This window comes from Humulus lupulus, chromosome 3 (genome assembly GCF_963169125.1).
Source record: "Humulus lupulus chromosome 3, drHumLupu1.1, whole genome shotgun sequence".
Classification (NCBI taxonomy): domain Eukaryota; kingdom Viridiplantae; phylum Streptophyta; class Magnoliopsida; order Rosales; family Cannabaceae; genus Humulus; species Humulus lupulus.
In genome coordinates, this window is record NC_084795.1 from 119,887,448 (window position 1) to 119,905,260 (window position 17,813).

At 39.9% G+C, this 17,813-nt stretch overlaps 1 protein-coding gene and 1 non-coding gene across 2 annotated transcripts; one reads left to right on the forward strand and one right to left on the reverse strand.

The window, feature by feature from the left end:
* Nucleotides 1-328: 328 nt before the first annotated feature.
* LOC133827672 (small nucleolar RNA R71) lies at nucleotides 329-435 on the forward strand. The gene has a single exon (XR_009890323.1). It is a non-coding gene; the product is annotated as a small nucleolar RNA R71 (small nucleolar RNA).
* A 500-nt stretch (nucleotides 436-935) lies between these two features.
* LOC133824983 (uncharacterized) lies at nucleotides 936-3,943 on the reverse strand. The gene is made up of 5 exons (XM_062257990.1): nucleotides 3,830-3,943; nucleotides 3,590-3,682; nucleotides 3,409-3,484; nucleotides 3,113-3,260; nucleotides 936-1,020 (listed from the first exon to the last, which is right to left on the reverse strand). The coding sequence occupies exons 1-5, from the start codon at nucleotides 3,941-3,943 to the stop codon at nucleotides 936-938; spliced, it is 516 nt and encodes a 171-aa protein (XP_062113974.1).
* Nucleotides 3,944-17,813: the final 13,870 nt, after the last annotated feature.

Here is a 17,813-nt window from a genome sequence, read left to right on the forward strand (position 1 = left end):
ACAACTATCCTGTCAACTTTTTGCCACCGTATGGTTCATATAATCTAGGGCTTTGGATCTTGAGCTAAACCAATTGGATTGCCTGAATTAATTCTCGTAGTTTACGTATAAATAGGATGATCGGGCCTGAATAACACCAGCCACTTTTCTACTTTTCGGTGCTCTAGTAGTAGGCCATTGGTAGTTGTTGTTGGAGATCCTCTTTATAATCTCAAAAGCTTCATTGTATGACTTGGCCAAGAGTGCCCCATTTGCTGACGCATCAACTACCATTCTTGTATGAGCATTCAGACCATTGTAAAATGTCTCCATTTGAATGCAATGAGGAATGCCATGATGAGGGCATTTTCTTAGTAACTCCTTGAACCGCTCCCATGCCTCATATAAAGATTCATCGTCGAGTTGATCAAATGAAGTGATTTCATGGTGGAGCTTGGCATTCTTGGTAGGAGGAAAGTATTTCATTAAGAAACGCTCAACTAATTCTTCCCAAGTAGTCACCGAATCAGATGGTAACGAATTCAACCAAGCTCTTGCTCGATCTCTTAAAGAGTATGGAAACAACTTTAATCTCAAAGCATCCTCTGTAACCCCGAGCAACTTGAAAGAGTCACTCACCTCCATAAATAGACGAAGATGAAGGTGAGGATCTTCAGTAGGCATCCCACTAAAATGTCCCACAGTTTGAAGCATCTGGAACATAACTGGCTTGAATTCAAACTGTGGTGCCTGAATCTCTGGTCTCACAATGCCCAGGTTGAGCTCATTGAATAGGGGAATAGCATATTGCCTGATGGCGCGATCTCTATCATCAGCAACAATAACCGCGTTTGGCGCATTATTAGCAACTGCTCCCGCTTGAGCTTGTCGCTCATCTCCTTGGTTTTCCATCCTCACTGCTTCCTCTCGAGTTCTCTGTTGTGCTCTTCTTCTTTCTATGAATGTTCGCTCATTTTCAGGGTTGAGAGGAAGTATTCAAGAGTATCAGGATCTTGATCCTCATTCATTAAATTATAATATCTGTCAATGCACAAGAATGACCCACGTAAGCACAAAAGAAAATTAAACCAAATTGCAAGATAAGTGAATTTCACAATAATTGACTTTAAACAATCCCCTGCAACAACGCCAAAAACTTGTTGCGATATTTTCTTATGATATTTAATGTGCAAGTGTACACAATCACATGCAAGTAATATAATAGTAAGTATTTTAATATCTTCTCCTCAGGGATTGTTTAAGCAAGATATTGTAAAGATCGAAACCCAACAATTTGGAATAAAAATAAGCAATAAGGTTGATTGAACTAAAATAACAAAAATGAAATATATATGAGAGAGTGAACTACCGACAATGAAACTAAAACAGTAAGCAAATGATTAGTCAAGCGATCATGGGAAGTTAGAGCTACTAATTCCCTCTAATATGCAATTTTGGGCACAGATGCGGGTAACAATGCGGGCGCAATTCTGGGTAATGTTGACTAGGTTTCTACTTGTCTTAATTCTTTTTCCTAAGAAATTAAGGTTCAATTCTTGCATTAATTAAAATTTTCCTATGCCCAATCAATGTTAAGAATATCAATTTGAGCACAAACCTATATAGTCACGCAAGGTGATTATATATTCCTATATAAACACAATTTCCAAAACATAAAAGTTAAGAACATGCATCAATCAATCTTTGTATCCATTAATATTAATCTTTCCAGCATCAATACCAATTTAATTACCAACTCAAGTTGGCCAAACATAGAGTAAGTATAAACAATAATACCCATTGATTGAACAAAACCTCAAAACAACTTTAACGTTAAAATTACCCACACACCCAAAACTACATATTAGAGTTCATTAGCATCTCTAACTACAAAAGTTTAGTTCATACTAAAATTCAAGAGAACAATTGTAATAATTTCAGCCATGGGTGTCATGAGAGTAAATTAAAGGAATTCAAATACAAAGATTAAGAGTAGAGAAAATAAAATCCAAATACTAAGAGCTAGATGAATTTGTCTCTTCTTCTCCTTCTTCCTTGTACTTTCTTTCCTCCTTCTTGAAGCTCAAAATCTGGTCTCTCCAGTGGTGGGGGGCAGCTGGTTTTTCTTTTCTTTCAATGGTAGTGGCTGATGAAAAGGGGAAAGAGAGAAAAATCCATGGGTAATGTCCCCTTTTTCCTCTTTAGGGTTTCCTTCGCCCAATTCAGAAAAATCCTTGCTCCTCACGTGCACCCCTTGTTATGGGACCCAAAGGTGATGTAGATTAATGAATTCCAGCTGTCCTCCTCAAAAATGCCACTTCAACAGTCACTTAAGTGAGCAGCCACGTCATCCACGCATAGCTCCAGGAAATGCGGTTAAAATAAATGCGGTCGCATTTCTGAGTTTTCTAGCTCAACAAAAGAAACTAAAAACCAAAGTAAGCCTTTTCAAGTCTTCTATTCACGAGATAATTTTTCACCTATTAATGAGCCATTTCTAATCCTTTCATAAATATCAAACACTAAACTTATCAAAACTAACACAAACACAAATAAAGTGAAATTAAACACAAAATAAACAAAAAGAACAAATATCGATCTAATCTCATTGAATTATAAGCCTAAAAGTGACAAAGATAACTCTATGTTGTAGAGTTATCACTCCACATGACCTTAACTATGGAATCCTTTTGGATTTCAGTTTCTTGATTCCTTTTTCGATGATATGCTTTATTTGTTCATTGTAACTCAAGTCCTACATCAGCTGTAACGACTCATAACACAGAACATGAGAGAGATCTGACACGTACTTACCCAACATCGAGATATTAAAAATGCTATGAGTTTTGGCTAGTGCTGAGGCAGTGATAAACAGTACGCAACTTGCCCAACTCTTTCCAAAATCTCAAATGGACCTATAAATCTCAGGCTCAATGTCCCATTCTTCGAAAAACACATAATACCCTTCGTTGGCGAGACTCTTAAGAACACAAACTCGCCAACTGAAAACTCAATGTCATTTCTCTTAAGGTCTGCGTAGCTCTTCTACCTACTTTGAGTAGTAAGCATACTTTGGCGAATTTTCTCAATCGCCTCATTGGCTTCCCTAACAGCCTCGAGGCCTAAAATTTACTTTTCTCCAACCTCATCCCAGTGCAAGGGAGATCTACACATGCGGCCATAAAGCATATCATAGGGAGCCATGCCAATAGTGGACTGATAACAACTGTTATATGAGAACTCAGTAAGCGGTTGGTATTGGCTCCAAGACTCTGAAAAATCTAAAGCACAACATCTCAACATATCATATAGAATCTGAATAGTCCTCTCAGACTACCCATCGATTTGGGGATGAAAAGCGATACTAAATTTCAACTTTGTAACCAAGCTTTCTGCAATCCATTCCAAAAGTTTGATGTGAACACTGACCCTCTGTCAAAGATAATCCACTTTGGAACCCCGTGAAGTTTAACTCTCTCGGTAACATACAATTCTGTGTACTAATCTGCAGAGTAGGTGGTCTTAACTTGCAGGAAATGGGCAAACTTAATGAGCCTATCTACTATTACCCAAGAGAATCATGTTGTTTTGTGGTCCTTGGTAATCCTACCACAAAGTCCATTGTTGTGTCTTCCCACTTCAATTCTGGAACGTAAAGTGGTTGAAGTTGCTCTGCAGGCCTTTGGCGTTCTACTTTCACTTGCTGGCATGTCAAAAATCTAACAACAAATTCAGCAACATCTTTCTTCATTCAAGGCCACCAATACAATACTTTAAGGTCTTGACACATCTTAGTCGACCCTCGACATAAGGAATAGGGTGTTATATGCGCCTCTTTCATAATACTTGCCTTAATCTCATCATTGTTAGGCACACAGATCCTATCCTTATATCGCAACAATCCACTGTTAGACATAGCGAAATTAATGCTACCACTCCCTTTTACCAAAGAATCTTGCTTCATTACGGCTTCATATACCTTCTGCCCTTCTCTGGTCTGTTCCAATAGGAAGGATTGTAAACTGAGGCTTGCTTGGCCATCTATTACTAACTCAAAACCATCCCTAATAATTTCTTTCTATAGAGGTGTCTCTAATGCTCTCAGGGCTGAGACACTTCTATATCCTCACCTACACAATGCATTGACCTTGCCTGAGTGGTATAGAATTTCGCAATCGTAGCCCTTTACTAATTCTAACCACATCTGTTGTCTCATATTCAGCTCTATCTGGGTGAAGAAGTACTTCAGACTTTTATGATCAGTGTATATCTCACACTTATCTCCATAAAGGTGGTGCCTCCATATTTTTCAGTGCGAATACTACTACTGCTAATTCAAGACATGGGTAAGGTATCTCTGTGTTGGGAATAGTGCCCTTAAAGCAATTGTAGTTGAAATATATTTTAAATGAAATAAATAATTGAATTGAATTATTATATATATAGACTATGTCCGATATTTTATGAAAATATTAACAGAATATAAGAAAATTCCAAAGTTTATCTATGTGGTCTTAATCTCTTATTTGTATGGGAGGATCGAGATTAAGATAATAAACTAAAATAGTTCGTAATAAAATAAAGTTACGAAATCTTAAGATTAATTACTGCTAGTATGGACCACTAGTATTATGAATACATGTGGCCTAGATCCGGGTTACTAGTGTAGGACACTTAGTGCAGGTACTTTGCATGCAGACAGTATGTAGAACTGGATCAGATGTGATTAGTTAAAATTTGTTTATACATTGTTTCATAGTATTAATAAAACACATCAAACGATGATCATATACACGATGATCTTATTCCTTAGGTTACTATCAACTCCAATATATATCATCTGATCCTTATTTCATGCATTAAGGTTTGTCAGAATGATCAGGCTAAGAGCAATATTTTTGGGTACTCAATGATGTAATGGCTGGGGACGTAGTTTAACCGATATGGAATTTATACCTTCTAATAGATTGAATAATGGTTCCCTATTGGGTTGAATTTTAGAACTGAAAAGGTTATGAGCGCTCATGTCGAAAACTTGTTGCGACACAACCTTCACTAGTAAAGTCTATAGTACTCTAGGAAGAAGATATAACTAAAAAGGCAAAACAGTAATTTTATTCCCTTTTAATTATGAACCATTAACAGAGGATTAACGATGTATGTATTGATTATATCAATGGACACCTTATTCTTAAAAAAGTACTTAGTAAATATATGTCTATAATTATCAAGAGTTCAATCTCATATTTTTAGTGGAGTAATCATGAGATGAATAAATATGATTATTTAATCAAAGAACTTTGATTAATATTCTAATATTTTTTGGAGCTTGATAGTATAGGTCCATAGATCCCCAAGGTAGCTCTATCAGCATCATACCAAGGTAAGAGTTGATACAAGGGTATAACTATAATTTGGGAATTTGAGAAGGATTTTATTCTTCAGGTCAAATATAGAATTATATGATAATCGAGGTTGAATAATTAATTTAGAATTAATTATTAATTTCAAAAATATATTTATTAATTTAAATATATAAATTTTTGAATTTCATATATATATATAAAGAAATAAATTAATTATTTTATTTGAGTGGGAGAAAATAAAATTGGTAAGTCAAAAATAGTTTTTTGATTTATTTAATTTTAAAAGATGATTATAATGATGATCATCAATTTGAATTTTTAATTTACAATTTAACTTTTGAAATATGGTGATCGTCTTTTCCTTAAAAAGATAAATAACTTATTTTGGGGAAGATTGATTTAGTTAAACAATTAAATAAAAGAAAAATGCAAAATCCTTGAAAAGGGAATAGCAGTACATGCTTGACACAGTCCAAGGACTGTGCCATGTGTATACCACAATACAGATATTGTATCTGTGTAGTTTTTTATTTTATTTATTTAATTATTTAATAATTTGAAAACAGTTTTTCAAATTTAGTAAGTTAGATATTTACCTAAAATCTAATCTTATCATCATTATTATAATATATTTATATTACTATTATTATTAGGAGTAATAAGGTGTTGACGAGATTTTTCGCCAACAGTGTATTAAAAAATTAAACTGGTAGATTAGTGCTAAATTATAAACCGTAATGAAATAATAAACACTCTCTCGAACACACACAACTTTTACGTGGTTCAGTGGTTAAAATCCACCTAGTCCACGAGTCAATATTATTTATTTGCTCTCTCAATTTCAACAAAGTTTTAGTAATACAAAAAATGGTCTTCCCCTTCTCTGTCCATTCTTCCTAGTATTTATAGGGGAATTTCATGGACAGGTTTGGGTAACCGCATAAATAAATAAGGTATATATTTAATACAGATTATTCCCATTTGCATTGGGATATGATATGATAACAGAATAGAATATACTCCTGCTGTCTCAGATAATAAATGATAGATAAGTGATATAGCCTGGGCATCAATGACCGTATAAGGAGCCTCTGTATCTCTTAGGATCCTTCAGTATGCATTCTGTCTATGTTTCCATGAGCTGAATATCTCACCCGAGCTTGTGTTCAACGACACTCTGAACCCTAGCTCGTTGTAAGCTCAGAGAACCCAAAGTTGGATCTGGTTATTATAAGTCTCGAAGTCAATTGTTATCCTGAGAGGCAGTCTTATAATTAACCTGTGTATCGTGTTGTCGAGCCCCCAATCTCAAGATGTTCATATCACTGTTAGCTAGATATTTTACCTGGCTATTTTTCCACATATTCATCTGCTAGATGTACTCGAGCTGAGTTATTGAACTCGTGCTAATTTTAGGATAAAACATTTTCCCCCCAAGCTCTTGCTTATGCTTGATGTCGTCACTTTCTGGCATGCATAGGAGGGGCTTTTAGGCTTCTACCATGTAAAATTGTGTCTACCCACTACTCAAATACTAGACACGTGGCTGCCTGCAATTGGCGCCCGTTCAAGTTTTGAGGCCTGTGACAACTGTCCTGTCAACTTTTTGCCACCGTATGGTTCATTTAATCTAGGCCTTTGCATCTTGAGCAAACCCAATCGGATGGCCAGAATTAATTCTCGTAGTTTACGTATAAATAGGGTGATCAGGCCTGAATCTTACAACCTTTACATTTAAAAATTTTCCTTTCAAAAACAAAGTTTCCCTTTTTTGTCTCAAGCACTTCCCAAAACCTTCATCATCTTTCAGAAGCTTTCAAGGAGCTTCCTGTGGACATATCAATGTCCTCTTTGAACGAACATATAATCTATAAGTATTTCTTCACCTAGTTTGAATTTTTTCAATTCTTTATTTTCCAGTAAGTATTTTACTTCAAAAAATGTTCATTACTCAATATCCTTTAGGCTATGTCTAAGTGTAAATAGGAAATAGAGTTCATTTAAGGCTAAATGAATGAAATTGAACTTGTTTAGAGTACGGGGCTTGGAGTGATGAGCACCGAAGTTCGGTGCCTTCATCCCATTGGACTAGTATTTCATAGACTTTCTGATCTACATCAAATTAGCTCCATTCCAGCTCCCCCCAAACTCATACAGGCTTTTGGCGAGGTTAAAATATTTGTTTCTGAGGCACGAGTGGGAGGTCCCCACTCCGACAGACATCCTGTACCTCTTCTGCCTCAAGGCCAGTTCTGACCAGAAGGGGGGAGGTTATGGTTTTTACTACCTCACTCGTTTCCCAAACTCCGCCTCTATCATCGACGTCCCCAGCCACCCAAATGACTATAATGATTTATTCATTATGTCAAATGGGTTCAAGAACTGCGACCATCGATACTTCAACCGTCCTCATAAGTCTTCTATGTCTATGAATTCAACACATGAACTTTTTATCACTTGTGCACTATACATTTTTTTTGTTTAAAGATTCTGATTGAGTTCGCTCTTTGTGCAGCTATATTCTCAGGTCCTTCCCTAGGGGGTCAGTACGAGACCCTGTCTAGTCTTCCTTCCAGGAAGAAAGACTACCGTTAGATTGTGAATGACGCCACCATGTTGGCTTGCAATCTGATCAGCAAGGGCGAGATGTTAGCTCTGAGGATCCGAGCTCCTCTTCCCATCATCCCCGAGCTCACCCCTCTCAAGAGGACTTGCCAGCCAATGATGATGCCGAGGAGGAAGAAAATGTGGCACCACTGGTGCGTAAAAGGCAAGCTCCTGTAGATACTCAGGGGCCTGATCCTAAGCGAGCTGCATCTGGGGCAGCAGTCGGCCCCTCCAGCCAAGGTAACCCATACCCTTACAGAAAGTTAGATCGGGTTGCTACCAGTTATAGGCTAATTTGATTCAACCCTAACCAGCTCATTAGTCGTCATCCTACTGATCCGGACCTAAACACAGCCCTCCCCCAGTGGATGGACCATTTGGTGGTACACTATGATCGTAGCTACCCCAAAGGTACCATCATAGATGACAACACTTCTCATTTTAGATCCACCATTTTTTAGGAGTATGGACAAACTGTAGGTCCTTGCCTTCCCTGCTTAAGGTTGCGTATGCCCTTGGTTTTAGGCAGTATGTAGATGATTCCAGCCTCGAGGAAGGACCTGAACCCCCTAAGATCCATGAGGTCATAGCTTTAGATTCTCCCCTACCTCTGTTAATCCCAGAGTTAGAGTTTGTGCCTAGCCCGGTCAATACCGCCAAGCTGATTGTAATAGATTCCTCCCCTAGCCCGGAGGTTAGGGTTCTTGCTCTTCTTCTTGTGTTTACAATACTTTGGAATAATTACTTCTGTAAATTGAATCCTCTGCTCAATCTTTTTCAGGTGAAAGATGGAACTCCCAGGAGCCCCAGATTTCAGGGCTTCTTTTAAAGCCGGCAAGACCGTAGCTGGTCCCGTGGTGAAGAGGCCTGGGGTGACCAAGAAAACATCTCCGAAGATGGGAGGTACCAACAAATCTCCGTCTAAGGAGAAGGGTGCCAGCACTGCCCAAGAGCAGCCACAAAGAGAATTTCCCCCAGCTCCAGTAACATGGTTACTGTCCAACAAGCTCCTCCTCCTCCTCCTCCTCCTCCTCGACACATACCTCCATCAAATCCTCAAGTGATCCAAGGTGAAGCTACCACTATACGGGTCAAGCCACATGACCTGGACAAGATCCCTGAGGCATTTCGGGGTATTGTGTACGAGATGGAAAGCCACGTGGTCGGCCATGCTTACAGAGCCAGTATTAGATATTTAAGGGCTATTGAGGAGCGCAGTCCTAAGGACGTTCTCGAATCTTCCATGGGGATGAACCTTACTGTGAGTCCCTTTCACTCTCCTAACCTTTTATTTTTCTTTAGTTTTTTTTTCTTTTTAAAACTATTCTTGACTTGCTTCATTCTTCTGCAATCTATCCTAGCCCAATTTCAAGGCATAGCTCGTGTTAAAGCAGGGATGAGGATCTCCGAGCTGCCCTGGGTGCTGCTCAAGAGAGAAAGCAAGCCGCCAAAGCTGCCCTGATTTCTTCTCAGGAGGGCGAGCAGTCTGCAAAGGCCGCTCTGTCCGCCTCCCAGGCTCAGGTAGTGGAAGCGAGCTGTCGCGCAAATCAGCTGTAGGCCAAAACTGAAGAACTCAAGAAGAATTTGATCGAGGTCGAGGCTAAGGCCAAGGAGGAAGCTGCAGAGTCCTCATCTCAAATGGAGAAGATGCCTTACCATTGTTGGGCCTTCAACCAGTACAGGAACTTCTCTTTCATGCAACCCAAGCTATAGGATATGTATCTTGCTCAGTTCAAGATTCGGTTCTCACAGGAACCCTCGGAAACTGGCGAAGCTTCTAGAGCTGCGGAGGGGGATGGTGAGGAGGTGACTTCGCTAAAGTAAGCTGATGGAGCTCAGTGATTTTATTTTTCACCCTTTATTATTATTTTTAAAAAAAAAAAAAAAAAGCTTTTGTAACAGTCCCTTGGGACCAAAACAATTGACTTCAGGCTTAGGTCGAGGTTTTTCCTCCTCGAGATGACAATATACTTTTGAATATACACCTAACTTGTGATCATTTTGTGTTTCCCTCAATTTATTATTTTCTCATGTTTATTAGCCCTTAGACTCTTGTACATTCAAAATCTTAGGGATTGACTTTCAGATCGAGATAGATTTTATCAATATCTTAGTTGTATCCAAGATTTTGCTTGCTTATTTGCGTCATGCCTGTTAAGAATCAGGCCTTAGACCTGGTTATGTCCATTGTTTTTAATAAACTTAATAGCATTATACCTGTTAGAAATTAGGTCTCGCACCTAGTTATATCCAGGGTTTTTAATAAACTTAATAGCATTATACATGTTAGAACCCAGGCCTCGGACCTGGTTATATCCAGGGTTTTAGTGATTTCTCAAACTTAGTTCACGTTAGGTTTATTGAAAACTTAAGCATTAAAAAGCCGTTGAATAATCAATTTCTCCAAACTCCTAAGTTTTTAATTCTTATCCGAGTAAGTTGAACTTTCTCAAAAACTCTCCTCGGTTATGTACCCCCCAAGGAACCAGAACGTATAAACGTTTTTGGTTGCTTTTACAACGTGAGCTCATAATAATAAAACAAATAAGTGGTTATTTACTAATCCAACTGTTACTGAATTAAAATGGCTTTTATAAATAAGCCTTACATAAACGGTAATATTATTGATAGTACTTTTTTAAATGGAGGGCATTCCAAGTCCGTGGGACTGTTTCCCCATTTAGTCGGACTAGGTTGAAAGTTCCTTCGCGCAGGACTTCTACGATCTGATATGGTCCTTCCTAGTTCGTGCCTAACACACCATCCTTGGGATCTTTATTTGCCAAAAAGACCCTTCAAAGAACCAGATTGTAATTCCCTAGGTAACCAAGACCGTTACACTGTGTATTTTAAAATAGTGCAAGACTTGCTAATCAAGTCGTTTGAACATAAATGTGATTCTAAAATCAACTAACAGGTTAGTGTTAAAATATTTTATTTATAAACAGTTAATTTTCATTAAAACAAATGTTTGATACATGGGATTCCAATAATAGGGTTTATGTGGTAAATACAACTCAAAAGCTTATACAACAAAAGGTAGTCTAATGGCAAAATACAATTTAGAGCTCTATCCCTGTAACTTTCCCTCGGCTGTGACGGTCGAGCAGCTGACGATGTACACTCCACCCCCAGAGCTCTCCAACTCATGGTTGGTACAGTTTCCCGTTGCCTTTACCTGCACCACGTAGCACCCGTGAGCCAAGGCCCAGCAAGAAAACCATAAACAGCAAATACATATAGCAGCAGTAGCATTCAATCAACTTTAATCCAATTAATTCAATTATTCAGCAGAGTATAAGCATTAAGCTAAACAACGGTAAACATGTATTCTCAAGCATACATCTTAATCTGTAATACAAATGTTCAGGTGTCGGTGCCCTTAGGTCGAGCCCTCTATTTATCTAGCTGATACCGGCTTGCTTAGGCTGAGCTGCGTCCAATATGCTTAACATCAGCCTCGGCACCCTTAGGTCATACTTCATATAACTCATAACAACCATATAATCACATAATACATACGTTCAATTATAGGGAAACTCAGTCCCGTTCATAACCACATGGGTGAAGTTTTCTTACCTCGAATCCCGAGCAATAAATAAAGAGCAGTCTCGAGCACGATCTTTAGTCCTAAGCCTTAACAATAATCCTAGTCACAGTAACAATGGGTAAATATAAATCTCGAATCCAAATAAATGTTTAGGAAACAAAAACTAGCCTCCGGGGCCTCGAATTCTACTAAACCGGGTAGTGGAATTCATCCCAAGCGCTTAGGTTTGAATCCCCGAGCCTCCCCGAGCCTAAAACCTTGGTTGCCCTTTATTTTCCATTTAGGGTCGCAACTTGTCCATAAGGGCCGCAGCCAGCCCCTTAGACAGAGGCCAAGCCCTCCCTACTGGATGGCATAGGTCGCAACTTGCACCCCCCTAGATCGCAGCACGCCTGGCGAACCAAAGTCATCTAGCCTCCTCAAGCACGTGGGCCGCAGCACTTGAAGAACAGGGCCGCGACCTGAGGCCCCAAATCCATATATTCCATCCTTTTTTTCCAGCGTTTCCCTCGAGTCCAAGCCTTAAAATTCAACCCAAACCTTCAGCCAAAATCATAATTGAACCCAAAATTCTTATCCCTATAACCTAAACATCATATCCAATCTTATAAACAATTCTTACTCTCCTTAACACCAAAAATCAACCTTAGAAATCATTCTCATGTAGGCTCTAAGCTCATAATCATATCAACAGAATTCAATAATCATAGGTTAGAGTTTTACCTGAATTGATAGCTTGAATCCCCCAGCTAAACTCTGTCCATTTCTAGCCTTAACTCCTTACGTTTTTTTTCTAGCCCAAACTCAGCTCAATTCCAAGCTTGGTCTCCTTCAATTCTCCAAATTTACTTAGGTTTTAGAGAGAGTGAGAATGAAAACGTGTGGGGGAAAAGGAGAGGGAAAGAGAGTGTTCTAAGAGTTAGGAAATTTCTGGTGAATTTCGTCATTCCTAGAATCAGCTAGGTGTATTACCCTTAACCCAAAAATACTAATTTGCCCCTTGAACTTACTCAGCCCTCTAATGATTTCTAAGGGTAAAATGTTCATTTTCTCGATTCCCACTAATTCCTCAAGTTTTCCTACCATTTACCAATTAATCTCGTTGTGTCCAAATAATTACCAAATACTTATTCATTATTCAATAAATCCCAAAATATTCTCTAAATTCCCAAAATACCCCTAGGCTCCCCCGAGCAGGGTATTAAACACTGCTGTGACTATTTCGCTAATCCATTCACTAGGATCATCTCGAGCCATAAACTACAAATATATCCACATAATAATGTGCTCTCAGCCATTTATCACATATAATCACATTTATGCTCTTAAGGGGCCAAATACAAATATGCCCTTATAAATAGTAAAGGGCCCACCTGCCTAGGTAATACTCATAAACATGCATATAATATATTCACATAATCATATAAATCATTTATGCCACATAGTCACGCATTTAACAAATTAAACACACATATATCCAATTACGCCCTCTGGCACGCTAATCAAGGCACTAAACCCTATTAGCATTTTTGGGTCGTTACACAGATCGCCTAATCCGAGTCTACATCCCTTGACCTTTATATTGATTTAATGAGTGATATTTTGTTGATAATGGGCGAGCTGCAACTGCGATGCCTTTCATTTTTCTTCGATCAGGTCGAGGGATGCACTAAGCAACTCCTTGTTATGATCTTGATCAAATGTCCCTTATCTTTGAATAGTCACCATTGCCTCAATTGGAAGCATAGCCTCACTTCCAAAGGTTAGGGAAAAGGGGGTATGTCCCATGGAGGTTCTATACGAGCTCCGGCTGGCCTAGAGTACTTGTGTGAGCTGCTCGAGCCATAATCCCTTGGCTTCATCTAATCTTTTCTTCAGGCTTGCCTTCAGGGTCTTATTTACAGCCTCAACCTTCGCATTGGCTTGTGGGTATGCCACTGACAAGAAACTCTTGGTTATGCCATATTTTTCACAAAAGTTTGTAAAGAGATCACTATCAAACTTCGTTCTATTGTTTAACACGATCTTTTTAGGGAGTCCAAATTGACATATGATATTCTTCACAACGAAATTCAAGACTCTCTTTGATGTGATGGTTTCCAAAGGTTCAGCCTCTACCTACTTCATGAAATAATCGATCACCACTACTACATATTAGACCCTTCCTTTTCCCATTGGCATAGAAACTATCAAATCAATTCCCCATGCTGCAAATAGCCAAGGGGATGAAATCATGGTTAGCTCGACTAGAGCAGCTCGGGCAACTATGGCGAAATGCTGGCATTTGTCGTGCTTTTGCCCATACGAGATTGAGTCCTTTGTTAAAGTGGGCCAAAAATAGCCATATCTCAGTACCTTCAGAGCTAGGTTTTGCCCCCCCCCCCCCCCCCCCCAGCATGATCTCTGCAGAAGCCTTCGTGTATTTCTTGTAAAATAGTATTTGCTTCCTCGGGCAAAAGACATCGCAGGAGGGGCAACAAATGACCTCGTCGATATAGGATTCCCTCAACACTTATCATGGAGCTTTATAAAGCAATTTTCATGCGTCTTTCCTGTCATCAGGTAGCTTTCTAGACGTGAAGTATTCCATTATAGGAGTCATCCAGGTCGATCTTATGTCAATCATTCCGACCTGCACCATTTCTCCCGTTACACTCGGGCTTTCCAAGAACTCCACCAGAACTACATTCAATGTTTTAGCCTCTTTGGTGGTAGCGAGTCGAGCCAGAGCATCAGTGTTGGAATTCTACTCGCGGGGTATCTGATCAATGGAGCTAAACTTGAACTCAGACAACTCGCCTTTTACCTTAGCCTGGTAGGCCGCCATCTTGATGCCTCGATCTTGGTATTCCCCCAATATCTAATTTACCACGAGCTGGGAATCACTATAGCATTATATGGCTTTCGCCTTCAGCTCTTTCGCCACCCTTTGCCCTGCCAATAAGGCCTCATACTCCACTTCATTGTTGGATGCTTCAAACCTGAACCTGAGAGATGTATGGAACCAATGTCCTTCAGGTGAGATTAAGATTATCCCAGCTCCTGATCCGTTCTCGTTTTACAATCCATTAACAAAAATTTTCCATAATTCCTGCACTGGCTCCCTTATCAGCTCATCTTGAAAACCAGTGCACTCAGCCACAAAGTCAACAAGGGCTTGACTCTTGATTGCCATCCCTGGCATGTATAATATCTCGAACTGGCTAAGTTCAATGGCCCATTTTAATAGACGTCCCGACATTTCGGGCTTTTCCAACACCTGCCTTAAAGGTTGGTCGGTTAAGACGTGAATAGAATGGGACTGGAAGTATGGCCTAAGCTTCCTTGAAGCCAAAATGAGACAGAATGCAAGCTTCTCTATCAGTGGGTACCGGGATTCAGCTCTGAGAAGCCTCTTGCTTACGTAATATACGAGTTTTTGTGCCCAGTTTTATTCTCTAACTAACACGGCACTGACTACATTCTCTGTTACGGCCAGGTAAATAAACAGATACTCTCCAGACGTCGGTTTTCATAGTATGGGGGGTTCAACTAGATGCATTTTTAGATCATGAAGTGCTTGTTTACATTCTCCGGTCCACTCAAATTTCGAGTTTCCCCTAAGCAAGTTGTAGAATGGTAGACACTTGTCAGTGGATTTTGAAATTAAGTGGTTTAGAGCTGCCACCTTTCCAGTCAGGATTTGTACTTCTTTACGCGACTTGGGCGAAGGCATTTCTAGTAGTAAATTAATTATTTTCTGGATTCGCTTCTATCCCCCTTGTGTTGACTATAAACCCCAGAAACTTTCCTGATGCAACTCCGAAAGTGCACTTCTGGGGATTCAGCTTCATGTCGTACTTTCTCAATATGCCAAAACATTCTTCCAGGTTGGATACATGGTTATTGGCAATCTTTGATTTGATGAGCATATCATCAACATACACCTCCATGTTACTCCCAATTTGGTTAGCAAACATCTTGTTGACCAACCGTTGGTATGTAGCCTCAGCATTTTTTAGCCTGAATGGCATAACTTTGTAGCAATATACGTTATGCTCGGTCAAGAAACTGGTATGCTCTTGGTCTACAGGGTTCATCGCGATCTGGTTATATCCAGAATACGCGTCCATGAAAGACATGAACTCGTGACCAGTCGTGGAATCTACCAACTGATCAATTCTTGGTAAAGGTAAATAGACCTTGGGACAAGCCTTGTTGAGGTCGGAGAAATCAATACAAGTTCTCCACTTCCTATTTGGCTTCAGGACCAGCACAGGGTTAGCAACCCAGATCGGGTATTTTTCTTCCCTTATAAACCCGCATTTTAGTAGGCAATCTACTTCTTCTTCTAACGCTTCAGCTCATACTGTCCCCAAAAGCCTCCGTTTTTTGGACTTTGTAGGCACACTCTTATCCAAGTTTTTATTATACTTGAATTAATTCCCACCATATCCTCGTGCGACTAGGAAAAAACATCCAGGTTCTTCTGCTGACACTCGACCAGCTCCTTCCTTTCAACTTCAAGATTTTTCCCAATTTTTACAACACTTGAGGGTTCTTTCGGGTCGATGTTTATTTTCTCGAGTTCTTCTATGGCTTTAAGCTCAGACCGTCCTTCGCCTACTCGCGGATCAATGTCATCATGTTGAGCAACCTCGCCATTTTCTTCTTGAGGTTCTTCCGTCCCACGGGTGACTTCCATTCCCTAGGAGTCCTCACCTCCCTCACTTATGACCATTGCCCACTCCCAGGGTTGTGATTTTCCCTTCATAGAAATTATATAGCATTCTCTAGCAGTGAGCTGGTCTCCTCTTACTGTGCATATCCCTGAGGTTGAGGGGAATTTCATTGACAGGTGTTGGATTGAAGTGATGGCTTCAAATGCCATCATGACAGGTCAGCCCAAAATCGCGTTATATGCATCCGGACAATCGATTACCACAAACTTTAGTATTTTAGAGACAGTTCGTGACTCTTCTCCCAATGTAACCACTAGTCCTATTGTCCCTATGGTCGTCGCTCCTTCACCCGAAAACCCGTACTGAGTCATTGAGGTCGCCTTCAAATCGATTACGGACAATCTCATCTTTTCTAGGGTGGACCTGAAAAGTAAATTTACTGAACTTCCTTTATCCACCAGTACTCTCTGTACCCTTTGGTTAGCGAGCTGCATGGTTACCACTAGCGGGTCATTGTGTAGGAATTGGACGTAGCTTGCATCCTCTTCCATGAAAATGATTGGTTGTTTTTCCAACCGCTGTTGTTTTGATAACCGCTGCTCTGGGACAAACTCCACACCGTTATGAGTTTTCAACTCAATGATATACCTCTTTTGGGCCCCACTGCTCGTGCTCTCCAAATGAGGTCATCTGAAAATAGTGGTTATATCTCTTCCAACTATCAGGGGAGGGTCAACCTGATTCGTCTGAGCACTAGGTTGACCCATCGGAGCTGCTGGAACTGGCTAAGAATTCTGCCTGGCAAGTTGAATGCAAACTACCCAATTTTGGGCGTACTGGGCTAATGGTCCAGCTCGAATGAGAGTCTCAATTTCATCCTTCAGCTATTGGCAATCATCAATGTTATGATCGATGTCATTGTGGAATGGGAAAAACTTTGAAGGATATCTCTTTTCCCTCTGGTGCCTTGAAGGTTCTGGCTTCTTCCATGGGAGGCGATTAGAATTAGCCAGGAAGATATGCTCTCGAGTGTATATTATGTCAGTGTAGTTCGTGTAAATGGGCTTGAATTTCTCCGCAGACTTGTTCTTCTTTATCCTGTTCTAGTCGTCCTCACCATTCCTCTTCCTCTCGTTATTTCCCCCTTGGTTATTCTCAGTAACGGGTTGAGTCATAGCTGCAACATCCGTCACTGCTCCAATGGGTTGGACAATGGCCTAGCTGGTTCTTGCAACAAAATCTTGTGCCTTCTCCAGGTTTATCCACTCCTAGGCCAGAAATTTGTGTACACTTTTAACTCCTTTTTCGTTGGAGTTCTTGCCATAGGTCATTTCCCACCAAGATTCCCATTCTCATTTCCATGAGCTTGAAGCTATCATCAACATCCTAGCTCGCGTATCAACATTGGAAAACCTGCTCAGGTATGCTTTTAGTGTTTCACCAAGTTGCTGCTATACATTGGCCAATGATCGACTTCAAACGAGCTTCATGTGAAGCTCAGAATGCTATTTTAAACTCGAAAGAAAATTTCATCCACAAGCTTATCGAATGCTTCTTATATTGTTTAAACCACTGTCTGGCAGGTCCGACCAGAGTTGCAGGGAACAAGATACATCTTAGATCGAGCCTGACATTGTGGGCCATCATCAT